The sequence below is a fragment of the Agelaius phoeniceus genome, chromosome 16 (genome assembly GCF_051311805.1).
Source record: "Agelaius phoeniceus isolate bAgePho1 chromosome 16, bAgePho1.hap1, whole genome shotgun sequence".
NCBI classification, from domain to species: Eukaryota; Metazoa; Chordata; class Aves; order Passeriformes; family Icteridae; genus Agelaius; species Agelaius phoeniceus.
This window is the reverse complement of record NC_135280.1, coordinates 16,570,191-16,590,165: the sequence shown is the minus strand read 5'-3', so window position 1 is coordinate 16,590,165 and position 19,975 is coordinate 16,570,191. Positions and strand designations below refer to the sequence as shown.

The 19,975-nt window shown below is 42.5% G+C and overlaps 1 protein-coding gene across 27 annotated transcripts in view; it reads right to left on the bottom strand.

Moving 5' to 3' along the window:
• Positions 1–19,975, bottom strand: part of MAPK8IP3 (mitogen-activated protein kinase 8 interacting protein 3) — a 78,961-nt gene that overhangs the window by 14,382 nt on the left and 44,604 nt on the right. For 8 of the 27 annotated variants that reach the window (XM_077186917.1, XM_077186934.1, XM_077186915.1 and 5 more), the window contains 12 exons: positions 18,486–18,604; positions 14,264–14,275; positions 12,624–12,641; positions 9,590–9,647; positions 8,487–8,639; positions 7,092–7,173; positions 5,228–5,379; positions 4,573–4,629; positions 3,910–4,080; positions 2,731–2,857; positions 1,818–1,913; positions 445–606 (listed from right to left, as the gene is read on the bottom strand). In XM_077186917.1, the coding sequence (XP_077043032.1) occupies positions 445–606; positions 1,818–1,913; positions 2,731–2,857; positions 3,910–4,080; positions 4,573–4,629; positions 5,228–5,379; positions 7,092–7,173; positions 8,487–8,639; positions 9,590–9,647; positions 12,624–12,641; positions 14,264–14,275; positions 18,486–18,604 (1,207 nt within the window). The remainder of the gene's footprint in view (positions 1–444; positions 607–1,817; positions 1,914–2,730; positions 2,858–3,909; positions 4,081–4,572; positions 4,630–5,227; positions 5,380–7,091; positions 7,174–8,486; positions 8,640–9,589; positions 9,648–12,623; positions 12,642–14,263; positions 14,276–18,485; positions 18,605–19,975) is intronic. The other 19 variants (XM_077186919.1, XM_077186935.1, XM_077186921.1 and 16 more) reach the window with 11 other exon arrangements.

Sequence of the window (19,975 nt, the reverse complement as noted above, 5' to 3'; positions counted from 1 at the left end):
GCAAATTACAGCTTGGTTTTTTAAACAGGAAAAAAAACCCAAAAAATCACTTAAGGCTACCAAAAACCAGAATGGATTAAATCTCAAGAGGCCCAAATGGACTCACAGACCATGTTCTTTTAACAAAGCTTTCCCTGAATGCATTTATTAATTTACAATGATGAGGGCTATAAAATCTTCCTAGCAACCTCAGCCAAGCATTTCATTGCCGTTATTATTAGGATTTTATTCAAAATTCCAAACGTTTCAAAAGCAAAAGTTGGAAAAAATTATACTGGATGATTTGTCTCAGATCACACCTAAAGTTACAGAAGAGCCAGCACACCACAGCACAGTCCCACAAGTACAAGAACATTTTATGGCATAGTACAAAGATACTGAGAGAGGGGGTATGATGAAATGAGAAAAAACATCGGAGGGAAAAAACCCACTTTATTTTCTGACCTTTTTTTTCTCAGGAGATGTATGGTTACTTTTGTTGTTGTCACCTTCCACTTCCCTGTCACAGGTGAGAGGATCATGCCCAGGATCTAGTTTCTGCCCATTCCCAGGCTCCTGTTCCAAAGGTCTCCATCCTGAGAGATTTACTCCAGCTGCACACCACAGCTAAGAAACAGAAGCAGGAATCTGAACTAAGAATTCTGCAGGCTCCGTGATCTCTTTGAATTTAGGCACCTTTGTGGAGAACTGTAAAATGTGAAATATCTAAAACATTTAGTTGGAAACACCAGATCTTGATGATTTCTACTAGAAGATATCCGGATTGACAGAGGTAAGGCAGAGGATCTCTATCCAGCAACATCACTGCTTTTTAGCCACTGCAGCAATGCAAGCCAGGACATGACAGATGTTTAATGTGTTCAAACTGACAGAAGACAGGTTAAATGAGGTATTAGAAAGAGATTCTTCCCTGTGAGGGTGTGAGGGTGGTGAAGTTACCCAGAGAGAAGCCTGTGGCTGCCCCATCTCTGGAAGTGTGGAAAAACAGTCCACTGGTTTAGCTCCCAAATAAGCAGTTTTCTGAAATCAAATCCAGCTAACCTCCTATGAATTATTTCCAGGGAGGTTTTTAAGAGAATACCGGGAAGAGGACTACAGAAATACTAGATTTACCCAAAACCTTCAAGAAAAGGTGCTGCACAGAACATTATCTAAAGATCACACCTAGAGCCTTCTAGAAACAACAGCATAAAAATTTTCTTACAATTTAACCATCAGGATGACTTCTAAAAATCATCTCTGAATGAAGTAATGACAAACTGACTATTTCAAAACAACCAGTTACAGCAGGTAAGTGTGCCACAGATGACCGCTTATACCCAACTGCAATTCTACTCAAGACATTGTAGTATTAATAGATATGCCTTCACAAAAATCTACTCCAGATAACACTTGCCTGGTTCCAATGAATTCTGGTCAACAGTAAAATCTAAGGAGTGATGAAATGTGTTTTTACTTTCACTTGGTCATTTTTATGAATTTTTATATTAGTTTCCATTACACCTTGAGGAGTCTTAGCAAAAGCATTAGAAGCATAAAATGTTGCTGTTGTTGATGAATTGTCTCAAAAAAAGCAAAAGATGTCAGGGAGCAGCAGGGAATCTAGCAACCAGAACCAGCTGAGAATTTTGTCCTAAAATACTTTTTCCTACATTCACTACAAACACCATTCAAAAAAAGGAAGTGGAAGATAGAATTTGGAATATATAATGTCTAAATAATAGAGATTGTTGTAAAAATGGCAGGTTTAGTGACCCAAATCCCTTGCTTATTTCATGTCCCCTTTCTGGACTGCACGGTAAGCAGAAACAACATACCTTCATAGTTGGGTCCTTCTCTACTAGTGGGCGACAATATACAGGCACAGGGACATTTTTCATGCGAGTGTCTTCCTGACCACCATTGGGGCTCAGCTAGGGGGAGAGAAGACAAAAAAGACAGTATAAAGCTGCAAACACCGGGATACAGCAAGAGAGATGGAATCAGTGTGACAGAACCAACCAGAGGTGGCTGCTGCTGAGGCTTCCTATCACATCTTGTGTGAAACAAGAGTCCTTAAGGGGAGAGGAGCAGCACACCCAAGAGACCATCTCACAATCATCAGTGCCCCACTGATGGCCCACAGAGGCTACACATTGCCCTGCTGATAGAGAAAAGATGCTCCCTGCAAAGAGTCAGGACAACTAGCATTCCCTTCCATCATGACAGTTTGACGTGATCTTAAAAGTCTTTTCCAAACTTAATGACTCTATGGCCTGAAACCTCCAAGCCATGCTGCCAGGCTCCTCCCTTTCAGGAGGTCTCTGACCAGTTAAATGTGTCACAAGTCAGCAAATGAGGCTGATGTTGTTTGATTTTGTGTTACTGATGGGAAGAAGTGGGCATAAACTGCATTTGATTTTCATACTAAATGACTGTAAAAGTTCTCAAAGTATAAATGAAATAACTAATGTTCCAGCCCAATTATAACAAAGGAAATTTAGTTTAAAAATAACTGGATTCTGGTTTAGGGTACTTTTCAGTTTCAGTACTTTCATGCAGAGGAATCAAAGTCCTTCCATTGACATTGGTGGAGATATACAGAACATCACTTTGGTCTGTGATGGCCTACAATTATCGCACAAACAAAATATGCACATGGTACATCTAAATTTAATAGTTAATGACTAAGGTCCCTAGTTAATGACTAATGTCACCTTCCACTCAGCCTGTCCAGAGCATGGTCCCTACCTGCTTGTACTTGGCTGGGAGGCTCCAGCCACAGGCCTGCAACCGCCCATCATCGTTCCGCACGTGCTCCCGAACCTGCCGGTACTGCTCTCGCTTCTGCTCACGGCGTGCCGAGGACGTGCAGTCGCTGAGGAGAGAAGCACAGCGTCACCCAGCTGATCGTTAAAGAGAGGAGCTGAGGGTGAAGGGAGTGTAGCCAGTATCAGGGAGAGCACACACAGCAAACCAGATCCAACTGTGAAAAGAGATGTAAGGAGTCAGAGACAGAAAAACTGTGTTGAGAAACAGACACAGGCAGTTCTGACCCATCACCTGAGCAATGTGGCAAGCCAAGTCATAGTCATCACCTCTTATGATGTTCCAAGAGCCCTTCAAAAACAGGTTTTAGAGAAGGATCACAAAGCATGACTGTGAGATGTCATAAGAGAAAAAGATGGAATAAGGGCAATGGGTATCTAAAATTTTAAAATTACCCTTCTACAAGATACAGTGTCTTTTCAACAAATCCTTTTTATTATAGAAGTTATCCTACTTTACCACCACATTCTCCAAAGTCCTTCCATAAAAACACACCCCATGTGGAACCAAACAACCTTTGCAATGGCAGAACACATTGTGAAGTCATGTAAAGCACTGAAGAGTTTTCTCCCTTCATCTCAGCAACACAAAGAATTTGGGTAAGACTGTAGTAGTGATACCCAGAGGCTCATTTTTAGCATGGTTTAAATTAAAACCAACTACTGGAACTTTAATGTGCTGTGGAGAGAACTTTTATCTTCACTTAAACCCCTTGTCAAAAGGGTTGTGCAGACATTTCATCCCTTTGTCTTGATGCTGCCATCACACTCCACCACAAAAACACTCCTTCATTCCATCCCGGTCTGCAAATACAAGTGCAGAACTAGAGTGGGGCCACTCGGAGCTCCCATGGTCCCTGCTGAGATGATCCATCATGGCCTGAAAAGCCATGGATACTGTATGTTTGGGAGGACAAGGTTTGCTGAACCCATCCATATAGTAACTGATGGGTGAAAGCTCAGGGAGATAAGCCACAGAGAACAGAGACATACTAACATCACACAGACTGTTTCCAAAGTGGAAAACAGCTTATTTCAAACACTGCTGTTCTTTGGGAGAACTGCAGGGGAGCCTGGCTTGGCACACAGCCCTGTAACTCACTCGTCAGGGAAGAACTCAAGGGTGCGGCTGCCGGAGGAGATCTGACACATGGTGTGGCTGCGCCGCTGGCTGAACCCCGCCGTGGTGGGAGACTTGTAGTGGATATTCACAGAGGGGTAGGTCCTCTTTGCTGGGGGAGGACTGGAGGAAGAGCTGAACAGACGGCTGAAGCTAGTGACAGAAAAGGGCCAACAAGTAAGAGAAAAGGCTCCTGGGGAGACAAGCACCATAGATACACAAAAAGGGAAGCAAGAGGTTGGGATCAAAGGCTGCAAGCCTGTCACAAAAACTGCTCTACTTCAAACTCAGACCTACATCCTTGGTTTGATTGGCATAAGGTGTTCTTAGCTTCCAGAAATAGGTACCTTCTAAAAACAGCCCTTTATTACAACTGACTGTGAGTGTGTCCTCATAAACCAGGACAGAGTATGAAAGTTTCTATTCCAGGATACTCATGAACTTTTTCAGCTTGTGAAACAAAGTCAATGTGCATGGTCAGATCTGATTTTAACTTCACTAAGGACAAAGGAAGCCCTTGAAGGCAAATGGGTTAAGCCAACTTCTATCCGACATTAATGTCAGAGTCTATTAAGTTGTTGTCTGAAGTAGAAATGGCAACACTCCCCGTTTTCTTAATCTTGCACGAACCACCAAAGAACTTACAACTGCCAAATGGTGGATTTCTTCTTCTCCTGCACGGATGGGTGCTCACGGGAAGCTCTATGGACAAACACAGCAGAACCAAGTTAATTTCTGCATCTCTGCCAAGCATCAGGTCATTTCCATCAAGGAAGCCATGCTGATAGTCAGAATTCATTCTAACATGTTTCAAAAGACACCAGGGAATGGGACATGCCCTGGTCTTCAATGCAAGCACACCCAACCACTTTAAGTAACAAGGCTCATGTGAAAGACAAGTAAGTGTTTAACGTGATTATCAACTCCCTGTAAAACTGTCTGCCACAGACAGTGTGGGAACTACAGAACCTAGCATTGGAGTCACTTCAAGCCATAGCCTTTAGAACTCATCATTCAGAAGCAATACTCCTCCCTAGAGCTTCTCCCAGATTAATAAGCATACAAGAAACAAGCAAGACAAACAACTGTCCAGTGTCCCCAAATCACGGTGGTAACATGAGATTTGCAGCCTAGGTTGAGGAACAGGAGAGAAAGAATTGATGTTAGGAGAAAAGCATCTACAGTCTGGAAAACTTCCAGTACTTCTCAACCCTATGTCGGTAGGGGTTGCATTGACCACAAGGTAAAACATGAACAGGTTCTGTCCTAAACAGGAATGTTACCCAGCATCCAGGCTCACCTGATCATCTCTGTCCACCTGACAGCCTCCTGAAGCTCCATCAGTCTCTCCTTGTACTGGTTGCGCTCCATCAGGACCCGGGCCATCTCCACACGGGTGAAGCGCCGGCGCTGGGCAATGGGAATGTTGTCCTGCAGAGGGGAGGAGCACTGCTTCAGCCAACAAAAGATGGAATGGGATTGAGGTTAGTACCAGGTACGTCAGGGACAGACACATATTTGTTAGTTCTTCTCCTGCCGTGTTTGATTTCACCCCATTTCCCCATATGAGGAGATAATTCAGACAGTGAGCTCCAAACTATGGCCATGGACCTCCATGGGTTCAGCAAACCCATGCAAACTAGAATGAGAATCACCACCAACTTGAACACACAGCCCTCGCATACACAGACCCCAGTGTGGGACTATTGCCAGCAAGGTGCTTTGATAGTCTGCAAGGAATGGTAAGAATTGACAGTGGTCTGTTGGTCCAGAAATTGGAAACCAAAGATTCAATCCATAGCAAAGCCCGTCACAAGCAGCAGGGAGCACCACATAATGCCACCTGCCCTCTCAGGAGGACTGCAAGGAGGTTTTCTGCTAGTACAGACGGATAAAGGTAGGATACAGGAAACTAAGGAAACACCTTTTCCCCTTTGGTGACACATATTGACCTTCCAATGAGGGCAGAGGCAGCTTTGGGTTGGGAACAAAATGAGTAAAAGTCTGTTTTGTCTCTTTTGAAAAGTGGAAAATGAGAACAACATGACTAAAAAAATATCTGCCCAAAATAAAGATTGCAAGGGTTTCGGGAACTCATTACTAGGAGGTGGCACATGGTTGTTCTAGACTGTGGCAATTCCCAAGCTCAGCCTGGTTGGTAAGTGCTGCTGAGAGTCCCAAGTCCCAAGTCCCTCTCTAGCCTCCCTGGACTTTGAATCAAATCTGTATGACTAGTCAAAACAAGAACTGTATAAACAGAAAGGAATTTGTCAATTATTTTTTAAATTATAAAAAGAACCAGACCTCCTGTCTGTTCAACTGAAAACAAATCCAACTCTCTTCAGCAGCTCATGAGCACAACTTGAAAATGTTCCCATCTACCTAAATTCTCAACAGACCAAGTTCACTCCAAATAAGTCAAGAGATCTAGGCTAAAACTGAACCTGTCTGATACCTTGTGTAAGAAAGAAACAGTAACATGACATAAGTAAATGTATTGAATTCCTTTTCCTAGCAGGGACATTTACAAGGAAAATCTTGTTACTGCTTGATTTGCCTTTTTTTTTTCCAGCTACAGTTGGTCTTTGTTGAACAGCCTCTATCCCAGTCAAAACAGTTTCAAGAGCTGTCCTAGAAGAACAGCCCACAAGCCTTCTCTGCCTGTACGCTGTAACAGGCAATACTGGCTTATTGAAAAGAATTAACAAGAAAAACGCAGCACTAAGACATGGTGGTAGTCACTCTTGCAAAGCTGACTGTGTAAGCTGGATTTCAGTCCTCACAGCTACATCTTCACTGCCTACATGGGGACATGCTCTTCTGGAGAAGCCTGACAGTCATAACACCCTGAGAGAATCCACACTGAACACTAGATTTTGATTCTAAATTGGGATGGTATTGAGCAGAGCAGTGCTCTAGCACTCAGCCACAGAAACTACATCCTGCACATACTGCTACCAGGTCAGCTGCTCCTCTGTGCCAGATTCTGGTTTGAAAGTTGTATGAAGGGATTTCATGCTCATCAGCCACAACCCATTCACTACCCTTGCCCTCATTGCTAACAAAGGTACATCAATCTGCATCTCAGGACTCATATACATGAAGCAATACAGATAAGTAAATCAACCCCCTTTCCCCGCAGGCATTTTAGTAATGTCATATACCAATTCTGTACAGAGATAGCTGCTTACATCCTCCACCTCCTCTTTGGGCTCTCGCCGGGCAACAATTGCTTCAGATTTCACTCTAGGAAACAGGAAGAAAGGGATCAAAACAGCAAGTGACACCATGGCTGGCTCTGGGAAGAGAACCAGCTATGGGAATTCTGGCTGCATCCATCACCATGTGTACCAAGTGTACAAATTCTAAGATGCTTCTCTGGCATTTTCCCTCCCTCTTCCAGCACATTACTCTGAACAGCCTCACCGATCTCACCCCTTTTTTTTCAAACATTTGTTGTGAGCACCAAAATACTGACCACTGGAAGAATTCAGCCAGTTTCTGCTTCTGAACCAGCATCTACATTCAAATATTTGATGAGAACTGAGCCATTTTTGATAGGGAAAATTCTGGCTTAAATGCTTCTGGCTGGACTGCTTCTGGTTTCAGTAGATTCTCTGATTCTTTGTGATTCAATACAGTGAAAAAAACCCCTAACGTGAAGAACAGTTTCCCAAAATGGTAAAGAACACCAAACCCTGATAAAAAATACTGAAAGTATTTGAGTGCTTTCAGTTTCTTTGAACTCCTACTTTATGAGGCATTACAAAAGGCATTTTAAAAATCTCCCTGCTTGCAAGACTACTTTCATTTCATACATTCTGAACAATAAAGAGACCAGTCTGTGTTATTCTTGGTGATTCTGAGCTCAGACTACAGAACCTTCTAGATTCCAGCTGGAGAACAAACCCTGTCCTCTGCCCTGAGCACCTGCAGTCATGCACAGCCAGCCACAATGGAACTGTTCTGCTCTGAGCTCCAGGAGGCAGCTTTGTGTGTATGGATGTGAAACCATCCTAGGCTTTGCTGGGCAGTTGGGCTTTAGTTTCTCTAGTTTGAAAGGAAGATAAAAATATTCTAAATTCTGATACATATTCCTGTATCAGAATTTAGAATCTCTTCTGCCTCTTCTCAGTCTTAACATGAGCAATGAAACAATTACTGATATAGGCATTTAAATATTTCTTGTGCAACTCTGTATGAGCTCTTTCAGTAAATGAATGGGCATTCACTTCTCTTACAGCTAACCTGGCTGCTAGGAGGATCAAGTTCTTGGGAGTTTCTTTCAAAATTATTGGTCTTGAAACTCCCCTTCTTTGGGTGGTTTTGGTTGTTGTTGGTTGGCTTTTAATTGCAAATTTACACCTTAAATGCTTCACTCCAGGGAGCCTAGGTTTGGAGCTGCTCCTTCAGAATCCTAATCCTGCCTTCTTGTGCTCTCTAAAGTACCTTTGAATGCCAGTGCTAATCCCATGAATGAAACAGCCAGCGTAAAACAGAGGAGGTGGATTTACCACTCTTCACTCCCAGTTCCTTGGAGCAGGGGGGTAATCACTCACCTCTTCAGCTCCTCCTCCAGCTCCTTGACTCTGGTTTCTATTTTGGCTTTGGCCTGCTTTGTTGCTTCCAGTTCTCCCTTCAGCACCTCCTGCTCACCAGACAGCTGGTCCACCTTGGCAATCAAATCATTCTTCACAACGTTCAAAGCATTTCTTAAAGGTGTGAAAGGGACAATAAGCAAAAGTGCCCCAAACTAGCAGTTGTCCATAAAAGAGATCTTTAACTAGAGTCACAGATGCTACTAGGAAAGTTGAAACAAGTGTGTTTAACAATTCAGTCCAACTATGACTCGAGGGAAATTAAACTTTAGGAAGATGGAGCTCCAGAAGAACAGAGAAGTCACCATAATTGTTCAGGACAATTATGTATCCTGACTAACAAATCAACCTCTCCTTCAGAAGATGACAGAACACTGAAGAAGGCATGTGTAGAGCAACCTATCTATTTTTGGCAGAATGAAAGTCTGAAATACACCCTTCAGAATTGCTGTCATCTGCAATTGAGGATAATTGTAGATGATGGCAATAGAAATATGCATTTCCAATCAGCTCCAAAACATCTTACATTTATAAAATCAGTAGCTTCCCATCACAGTAGGTTCTCCAGCTCTCTCCTGGGAGTACTTGGCCTTTCTCTTCCCATCTCCTCAATTTTAATAGCTGGTTTGCCAGCTTTTCTCAAAAACCAACTTCATTACATTGTCTGCTTCTCCTCCATCAACTACAAAATATTTAAGAACTCAACAATGACAATTCTTTTTTTTAATGACAAACCTTGCAAATAAAACCTTATTATCAGCAACATCCTCACAGAGGCTCAGACCAACACAGGGATTCCCACTGAATTTAAAGCCTGAAACTTATCTCAGATGGCATCAGGCCCTACCAGCACATGCCTAGAGGCTTTATCCAAGTGTCTGCAGAAAGGAAATAGCTAGGGAATAGCTTAGGAGAGTAATTCTTCTTCTACAAGTGAAGGAACAAATATTCAGGACAACCAGTTAGATAAGCAAGTGAGGAAGGAGTTTTGGCCAAGACCTACTCCAAGGTGACATCTTGTTTATAACCAGGCAGGTAGGTCAGAGCATGCGACAGTTCCTTACTTGGTCTCCAGCAGCTGAGAGTTCTCCAACAGCAGATTGCCCACTTCTTTGCCCATTCCTGAAAAGAAAGGCCAGGCAGTTTTCACCTGCTCTCCTAGAAACATGCAGCTTTTGTTGCACTGCCTAACTTATGCCTTAGGAAGAGAAATCACTTTTGTTAGGCTTCCCTAGATTCCTGTGTCCTGTGTGTAAAGTGGAGTGTCTCTACCTGAATGACCCAACAGCACCAGCAAAGACACCCATGTGTCCTGTAGAGAGTCCAAACAGATCTAGCTTCTCACTCCAGTCTACACAAACCTCTTTGGGAGGGACAGAGGGGAGAGCTTCACTAATACCAATCAGGAAAGTCAAGGCAGTAACTCCTGGTTCAGCCATGAGCTATTGCAAACAGTTTTTATCATTCCTCACACTGAAGGAAGGTAGAGTTTATGGGTTTTTCACAGAGGATAGCAGAACGCTGTCCAAGCTGCTGTCCTGCACACTAGTGATTTTCTTCCTTTCTTAGTATAAGCCAAATTTTCTGTTTGCATGATTTGGGATCATGGTTGTGATGAGTTTCAATCACATGAAAGGCTTCCCCATTATCGACCTTCTGCTAGAGCAATTTCAATAGTACTTCAAATTGTCCCTTGCAACACCTAGCTCTAACAGCTTTCTCACAGATGTTTAAAATGTGAAGTCTCAGTTCCACCACTTCAGACCCACAGTCAACATTACAGCAGACACTGCACTTGCACTGGGGCATCCACGTACAGCTGCAGTCTGCAGACTGGTTTACAAGAACACTGACACATCTGGGGCTAAGAGTGAAGGTTGAATTCAGTATTTCATAAAATCAATGAAATTTAGGGACCAAAAGCACATCTGGATTGTTTCCCACTGCCAGGGACTTGCTGAGTCCCAGGGTCTCTGTCTTATAGTGAGGAAAAGAGGCCACCTGAGAGCTGAAGGCAGAGAGGCCTCTCCCGGTTGGAGGACAGTGCTAAGGGGTGCAGCTCATATCTCACCACAGGTCCCAGAGCATGAAGAAGTCTCCCCACAATCAGTATTTGTCCTGCCCTCTGAACTCTCTCTTCTTTCATAGCAAAGACATCAACAGTCTTCATGATAGGTCATTTGCTGATTAATTAGTATTTGCATAAAATAAAAACAACACAAACTTGAATTAAACGGAAGTTAGAGGAACATGGCAGGGCATGAAAAGTGAGAACACACCAAAACACTCCAACACACAGATCCTCTTCCCACAGTTAAATGGGATGAATTTATGATGACAAAAGCAAATTCCCAGCAAGAATGAGTAAGAAGCAGCATTTTCAAAAAACTTTTGAAAAATCAGTGGCAGACAATTAATCACTTTGATGTTTCAGGCCAATGTGTGTCAGAGATGTGTTTTCCAACATACAACAGTGGGAAACACTAATATCAATGCAAACTACAGTGTGTTTGGGGTTGGTAAGGTGAAGGATCTATAGCCCTTTTTCTTTTTGTGACATGCCGCGTATCAGTCAGAAGACTCAGAAGTCTTCAGTTTATTGAATTTTTTTCTTGCTTATTTTTAGTGATTTCACAAATAATCAATTAAATATTTAGCCTGTAAGGCATTACATTGGCACAAGAACATTAAAGGAACTGAAGAACATCAAGGGAAGAGCTCACCCGCATCTTTTTTGGATTAAATATTTTTCCTTCATTTTCTTGAGTCATCCCTCTCTGCAGCTGTTTTTGGGAGAGAAAAATTCTGGGGAAGAGGGTGAGCTATCATGCCAGAACTAAAGGCCACACAGCATTCCATCAGTATCCTTCACCACAGCTTCTACTTGTGTGTGATGCAGTGACAGCCCAATGCCTTAACCATCTAGAGGTCAGAAAGGCTCCTCTGGCAATAAAGAACAAGAGGAAGCCTCCCAGAGCCATGTAATGGCACCACAAGATCATCTTGCACAGGCTGTAATGGGACAGCTCTGCTCATGGAAGAAAATTTTCAGTTTTCAACCCTTTGGGGCATGGAGCAAAGGGAGGCGAGGTCTGGGCAAAGCCTTGTCCAGCAGAGCACCTACACCATATTCCTCTAACAGCCAGGCAAAGTGTGAAGCATCAAAGCGGATAATCAACTACAATGAAACAGACCATAATCCCCAAACCACCTCTACAGAGCAGCTGCATCCTGCTTCTTGGAGAGGTGCTGCCACCACCACAAAAAACCAAACCAAGGTGATGCAAGACATATGGATGGATGATGAGTGGATAAAAGGAATGCAGAAAAAAAATGCACAAAAAAGAGAAAGAAGAGAAGAGAAGAGAAGAGAAGAGAAGAGAAGAGAAGAGAAGAGAAGAGAAAAGAGAAGAGAAAAGAGAAGAGAAAAGAGAAGAGAAAAGAGAAGAGAAAAGAGAAGAGAAAAGAGAAGAGAAAAGAGAAGAGAAAAGAGAAGAGAGAAGAGAGAAGAGAAGAGAAGAGAAGAGAAGAGAAGAGAAGAGAAGAGAAGAGAAGAGAAGAGAAGAGAAGAGAAGAGAAGAGAAGAGAAGAGAAGAGAAGAGAAGAGAAGAGAAGAGAAGAGAAGAGAAGAGAAGAGAAGAGAAGAGAAGAGAAGAGAAGAGAAGAGAAGAGAAGAGAAGAGAAGAGAAGAGAAGAGAAGAGAAGAGAAGAGAAGAGAAGAGAAGAGAAGGAAAGGAAAGGAAAGGAAAGGAAAGGAAAGGAAAGGAAAGGAAAGGAAAGGAAAGGAAAGGAAAGGAAAGGAAAGGAAAGGAAAGGAAAGGAAAGGAAAGGAAAGGAAAGGAAAGGAAAGGAAAGGAAAGGAAAGGAAAGGAAAGGAAAGGAAAGGAAAGGAAAGGAAAGGAAGGAAAGGAAAGGAAAGGAAAGGAAAGGAAAGAAAGAAAAGAAAAGAAAAGAAAAGAAAAGAAAAGAAAAGAAAAGAAAAGAAAAGAAAAGAAAAGAAAAGAAAAGAAAAGAAAAGAAAAGAAAAGAAAAGAAAAGAAAAGAAAAGAAAAGAAAGAAAAGAAAAGAGAAAAGAAAGTAAAAAGGCCTTTGCCTTACCAAAGAAATCATCCCGTACTATGAGAGCCATCCCATACGAGAAAGGGAACAGAAAGAGATGGGGACAAAGGGGAAGAAAGGAAGAGAAAAACAGCAGCCATTAAGTACCAGTCTGTAAACAGCAAACAGAACAGCTCGTCAGCACATGTATAGTGTGTGGTGCCAGTACACATGATGCTTGGTAGAAAGTTATCTTGTTCTGCTGCAGCCTGACCTAACAGGGACTTTACTTTAGAGTGTCACAGAACGGTTTGGGTTGAAAGAGACCTTTAAAATTCATCCACTTCCAGTCCCCTGCCATTGGCAGGGACACCTCCCACTAGACCATGCTTTCTAAGCTCCACCCAACCTGGCCTTGAACACACCTAGGGATGAAGCAGCCCCAGTTTCTCTGGGCAACCTGTGCCAGGGCCTTACCACTCCAATTGCAAAAAAAATTTTTCTTATATCTAATCTAAATCTTCCTTCTTTTGTTTAAACCACCACCCCTTGTCCTATCACAACACATGCCAGGATAAGCTTGAGATGACCTCATCTGCTTCCTTCATCTTCATCATTTTCCCTGTATGATACATCCTTGAGTTTCCCATCGCCACAACAAAGGCAGGTCAATAGACATTGTGAAGAGGGTGAAGAAAGGACAGTAGCAGGGGGAAAAACACAGAAGTGGGGCTGAGTATCAAAGCTTTCATCTGACCTAAAAAGGCCCACACTGCAACAAACTCCAACCCAACTTCAGTGGGAGGTTTTCTGAGGAATTTCACACAAAATGTGGCTTACAGTAAAACCAGTTTGAATGAGAAGAAGGGATGATGCCGTCCCTTTCTCTGTATCATCACAGAGCCCACACTGAGCAGTGCCAGGCACAGGGACATGGCAGAGCTTGTTGGCACATGACACTATTGCAGCTGCCAGATCACACCACCTTTACTACAGGGCAAATTTTACCCAGTTTGCACTGTAATCAAGAGAGATTCCCTTGACTTCAACTGAAATTGCATCAGGGTCTGAGTGTATTTTTCAAGCAGGTGCAAACCTGATGGCAGAGCATGGCCCTGGGGCAGCGAGCAGCCTCCCCCGGCAAAGGACAGAGCCATCACCCATCTCCTGAGACAGAAAGGCAAAGTTTCCACCAAAGACAGAGGCTTTGCCACTCTAACCCATCACAAAAGTGTCTTTAATGTCACTACAATACCCAAAGGGGGTTGTTTTGCACCAGGTAACCCCCCACAGCCACTGGCACATGAGGGACTCCTCACAGCACAGGCCATGGAGATTACAGTGGGACCCTCACTCAGTCTGTCCCCACTCAATCTCTGCTACAAGTACCCTTCTTGGCAGAAAAAAAGCCCTTTGAGCCCCAAGACCTTGAGTGACAGGCTAGTGCAACACTGTGGAGCAAAACTGCCCACAGCCACAGAAGAGAAAGCGGGTTGAAAGGTGGCAGGAACGTGAGCAGAGCAGGGACCTCCTGCTGCAGGGACCCACCAGTGTGAGGCAACCAAGCAAAGTGAGGTGGGAGAAGTCTGCAAAGCCAACCGTGTTTGGACAAGAGCAGGGGAGTATCACACGTGTATACCACAATATCCAACCTCAACCAGAAAAAAAGAAACAAGGAGAACTGAGCAGGAGATACACACCTGAGAACTCCCCTATGCGCCATGTCCAGCGAAGCACAGAGAGACAAGGGAAAAAGGAAGTGAAAAAGGATCCATCAGTGACTAAAACCAACAAAATCAAAATTTTGTCCAAAAAAAATTAACAATGATTCAGCCATTTCAATGTCAAAAGGCATGAAATAGTAAGGACAGGACCTGCCATAGCTGTTGATGGCATGACTCTACATATTGGACAGAAAAAAAACCCAAGGAAAGGTAACCCATGGTACAACTGCAACCATCCACCTCAGCTATCCTCAGATTTCCAGATTTGGATCTGAGGCAATCAGATCTTCCTGGACTGGGTAAACCTTTATTATGTCTTTATTTAGTCATCTACCACTAAATGCAGAACAGCTCATTCCCACTACCTCTCACTTCCCCTCACCCTGCGATTTTAACAACTGTATCTTCTGACCATAACTGTGCTCTTCAGTGACACTTCAGCTTGCAAAAGACAACTGATTGCATTTAAAACCTTTTTTTTTGTATAGTGTAGCACTGGGACTTAGTTTGATAATCTCATTTCAGCTTCTGTACACAACACTGTATATAAACTAACCACTAATAACACTGCATTTCTGTCTTTACTACAGACCCTCTGCTCTTTAATTTCCAAAGCAAATATAGTTGGTTATCCTAAACCTGAATCACAGAATGGTTTGGGTTTGAATGATCATCCAGTTCCACCCCCTGCCATGGGCAGGGACACTTTCCACTATCCCAGGTGCTCCAAGTCCCCTCTAACCTGGCCTTGAAAACTTCCAGGGATGAGGCAGCCACAGCTTCTCTGGGCAATCAGCTCACCACTGTCACCACCCTCAGTAAAAGGGCCTGTCCACTGAGCACACCCAAACTCCTGTGATCGTTTGTGTCTGGAAACACCTGGGATAGGGAATAGCAGGAAGGGGGATCTGGTAGAAGGGGAAACTGAGAAAAGGGGAGATGGGAGAACAGGAACCTACCCAGGATCACTTGTGATTAACAAGTGTATATGCAAGAAAACTGCCAAGTCTGTAGGAGAAATAAGGGAATTTGGTTCTCAATGCTCATTAGTAAATAATTGCTCTCACTCCACATTTTCCTCCAGAATACTTCCTATATCCCATGTATGTAAAGCAGTATTAGAGGCAGGAGGAAACCCACATGTTTTGTGGGTTTTATTCAAAATAATAAAACATGAAGAGTGCCAATTATGTACCAGGAATAAATGGGATTTTCCATTTCCGAATCAGACTTGACTGCCAGCCAGTGCTCAAGGGTAATTTCTTTAAGTCCTGTTCTTAAGGTCATCTTTAATTAAATTTCTCTTTCTTTAAGGAACTGAGACAAAAAAAAAAAAGAGAATATTCTTTACAGATTGACTGCCAAGTTTTGAGAGACTGGAGGAAGTAATAAGTCTTCACTTAAGTGAGCTTAGAGTCATTCATTAATTTGATTTACAGAAAGAAGCGAGCTCCAAACACAATCTAGAGGACTCTTTCAGCTTGTGGATTTTGTTCCCTATATCATGTTCATAAAGCACCATTTCCTCTTTGTCTCTGCAGACTCAAAAATACAGCACAAAGAGAGAACATTCTACTGAACAAAAAAGGCAAAATTTTGGATTATGTTGACAGATTTTTGTCAGCCCTAAGATCTAGCCCTTTGCTTCTATCTTTACCAGACTTTCTTTTGTGCTTTCTATTGTGCAAAGACAAAAAAAAGTACCAGTCTCATTTGTTTTTGAGAGACACAACCCCTGAGATCTCTCCGTGCTTCCTCTCTTTGTACAACCAGCAATGTTCGTGTTCATTTTAAAAACATTTTTATGTACCAAAGTCAGTGGCCAGAACTCAGCAAAATGATTAATTAGATCAATGTTGATCACAAAACAAGGCACAGTCCACCTTCCAGATTTGAAAAGGAACTAGTCTTCCTATTTTGCTGGCCTGCAATGGGATCACCTAAAAGGGTTCTGCATCTCTGCTCAGGCTAGAAAATGGTCCCAGTACAGAAATGTCCTCCTTGTAAGCCATGCTGCAGTCTTCAGAAACTACACTGTGATCTTCAGGGCCCACGCTTACATGGGCACTGTTCAACAAAGTCTTTGTACATTTTATTGCAAGTGGTAACTCCCAAACAACAGACATCTCAGAGGTGAAGCACCTTTGACTTCATCCGAGACTGTAGTGAACAACCATGCAAGATTTGGGCAAAAAAAAAACCTTTGGCCCTTTGATAGCAACAGTCTGCATTTCTTGCTGATCACTGGGTCAGGCTACAGGGTAATCCTAAGACGAAGTAGATTTCCAGCAGGCAGGCTTCCAAAGTGGGAAGTACGCTGTCTGAAGCTGTTCATACACCAAGTAAGTAATTTTCCAGAATAGTAACTCTTCCAAGCCAATAATATCTGATACCCTAGTCATTTTAGGGGGAGAAAGAAAACAGCAGTTGGCACAGTGATTAGCAGACAGAGCCGCAGAATCAACTGAACACTCCTTAATGAGGAAGGAGTGGACAGGAGGACCAAGATAAAGCAGATATTCAACGGCAAGATTATCCATGGTTTTAGTGCTTTGATTCTGCTAGGAAGACAGCTGCTGATAATGTATGAAGCTGGCTAACTAAAATTCATTCCACAGCTTTAACCATTACATGTAGTTCCTACTGTCAAGCTTCCCTTTAAGCAGGAGCCCCAGCCCTTCTGCAAATGGCTACTAGCATCCAGGGGATTCTCAAACCTGGAAATCTTGCTTTTCCTTCAGAATTCTTAATTTTGTAAATATCTGCACAGACTGGCTCCCATTGCAGGCAGAGTAAGCATGTGTGCTCATCCTGAGTCTTCTGCAGATTTTTTTTTATTCTGGCAATCTTGAGTTGAAGGTGAAACAATAAATAATTTTATGCTTTAGGCGATGGCAGGAGGGCTCTCATACCTGCTGTATGATTTTTAAAAAAACCAACCCAAACCTACTCATATCAAAAAGCTGTTGCGAGCATTCTCATGATGGTCTGATTCATGTTCTTAATTCCAGTCACACTATAGACTATAACAGTACGGTTTCAGATACTTGTCCTTTATCAAACAAGAAGTAATTTATTAACTCCTTTCCAGTTTTCAGTCCACATCTTCAAGGTTAAGTTTTTGTTTAATAGGGCAAAATCTATCTCCCCTGCAAAAACATATGCTTTTTAAAGGTCCTGATACAAGACGTATCAAAGCTGATACAAGTACCTTTGTAATTTGGGCAAAGGTGAGTTGCTGCAAGTCTGTATGACACATTTTAGCTCATTCTATTCTGGACACATACAGAGAACTAAACTTACAAGATTATCCATAAGCAGATCTATATCAGTAATCACAGAAAGGAAATGTTCGCTTTCAGATCAGATCTCTCACCACTAAGTACACATAATGCCTTGTTTCTGGAGTCCTCGTGTGTCCTAAGGCTCCTTAAAGCAAGCAGTAACATGGAAAATGAGCTACACTGTTACAAACTCAATCAGGTACCCTTGTCATCTGCGTATTCAAAGACCACTTGTACTGTCCTGATGCAGGAAAACAGCAAGAACTAAAAACATGCTTAAATTCTGTCAAAAAACAAGATCTAGATACTCAGGAATCCAATAGAAAAAATATAGAGACGGCTCAGAGTGCTCTCTGAGGCAAAGCTGCTTCTCTGACTGCTGCAGGGTCCCAGCCAGGAACACAGAACACAGCCTGGCTACAGGTATTACAAACATCTTCAAAATCAGCTTAAAAATTTAATTATTACATCTCTTAGGCTGACTGCAAAACAATAAATACTGCATTACAGACCATAAGATTTCCACATAATTTAAACATCAAAAACTTAACCAAATGAGTTACTTTCTTACAAATTTCAAACAACATTTTCTCTCAGTATAAAATTACTGGGGGAGGAATTTTCAGCCAGAAGCAAAAGAGACAAATTTTGTCTTCAAATTATTTGTGTGGAGAATCCTGTAGAAAAATAACTTATACACTAAAGACAACCCAAATAAAAGTTATCTAACAGATGAGATTATTTTCTAAATAATCATGACTTTACTGCAGGTACATGCTTCTATCACATGTATCTCAATTTCCATGCATTCTTAAAAAAGAGAAACATCCAAGTTCTGAAAGAAAAAGAGAATTTAAATGTTTCTAGAAGCTTAATATGGAGTCATTGTACCAGAGAAAATAACAAGGTTTTACCTAGCAGATCTGCTCCTTCATCAACATCTCCAATGACCTCAGACCCTGCTGTGGAAAGTTCATGGTACAGGGAGTCTGTGTTGATGCCAAATGCTTTGTTCACAATCCCCTGTGTTGGGCTGTTGTTGAAAGCAAAAAAAAAAAACAGAAGGAATCTTGTTACTTGGCGACATTTAAGCTCAAATATTTATCTTTGAAATATTGAGCATCTCACACCATTGCAATCAAAACCCATCTGTTCACCATTGAATGGATCAGGAAGCACACTGAGTAAAGAAAATAGCATGTGTTATTCCCCATATCATAGACTTATGAAATGATTTTGGTTGGAAGGAACCTTAAAGACTACCTTGTTTCAACCCCCTGCCATGGGTAGGGACACCTTCCACTATCCCAAGTTGCTCCAAGCCCCATCCAACCTGGCCTTGGACACTTCCAGCCAAAGCTACTCTGGGCAACTGGTGTCAGGGCCTCCCCACCCTCATGGACAAGAATTTTTTCCCAATAACTCACCTAACCCTGCCCTCTGTCAGTGGGAAACCATTCCTCATTGTCCTGTCCCTCCAGGCCCTTGTCCAAAGTTGAGCTCTCCTGGAGCCCCTTTAGGCCCTGGAAGGGGCTCTGAGGTCTCTCTGGAGCCTCCTCTTCTCCAGATGGACTCCCCCCAGCTCTCCAAGCCTGGCTCCAGAGCAGAGGGGCTCCAGTCCTTGGAGCATGTCCATGGCCTCCTCTGGACTTGCTCCAACAGCTTCATGTCCTTCTTATGCTGAGGACACATCTATCATCCACAACCTCAAAGCTCACCCAGATGATTTACTCTGAAGTCACACAAGTTAAGGACTATTCAGTATTTCACAGAAAAATTTCACATCGCAGAAGAGCTCAGCTTTGACCTGTCAGATTCTGCAAGGATTCCCATGCTCCGATCAATCTAGATAGAAACCTCAGACAGCAGTAAGACCAAATAAGAAATTCAATGCTGAAAACAGCAACAGCCTTTTTACTTGGCCAGTCAATAAGTGCAATCAGTCTGAAGGGTCCATTTTTCTTTTGGGTAAGGCTATGTATTGAAAAGCATTTCTTCACATGTCCCCAAATGTATTTAATTAAAGGTAAATCAAAGTTAATAGTTTTTAGTCTTATCAGATGACGGTACATTTCCACCTCTCAGTGTCTTTGATACCAGCAAGAATCTTCTTGTATTTCTTGACAGCCTCATGGCTCAAAGCAGCAAAGAGTTACTACAGGATGTGCAGGTGAGGCAACTTCTGGGATTGTGGCTGTCTACTCTAAAAAATTGTCTTAATGTGGGTTATAAACACTTTGCAGTGCCTTGCCTTGTATGAGTAACATCAACCAGCATGAGCAGCAGCTGTGCAATTTCTCCAGCAATCTATCAGAAAGGTCAGCACCAACTGAGATGATCTCAAGTTTTATGGCTTCATTATCATATAAACAATCCTAGTGATTATAAATGGAGTGTAGTAGCT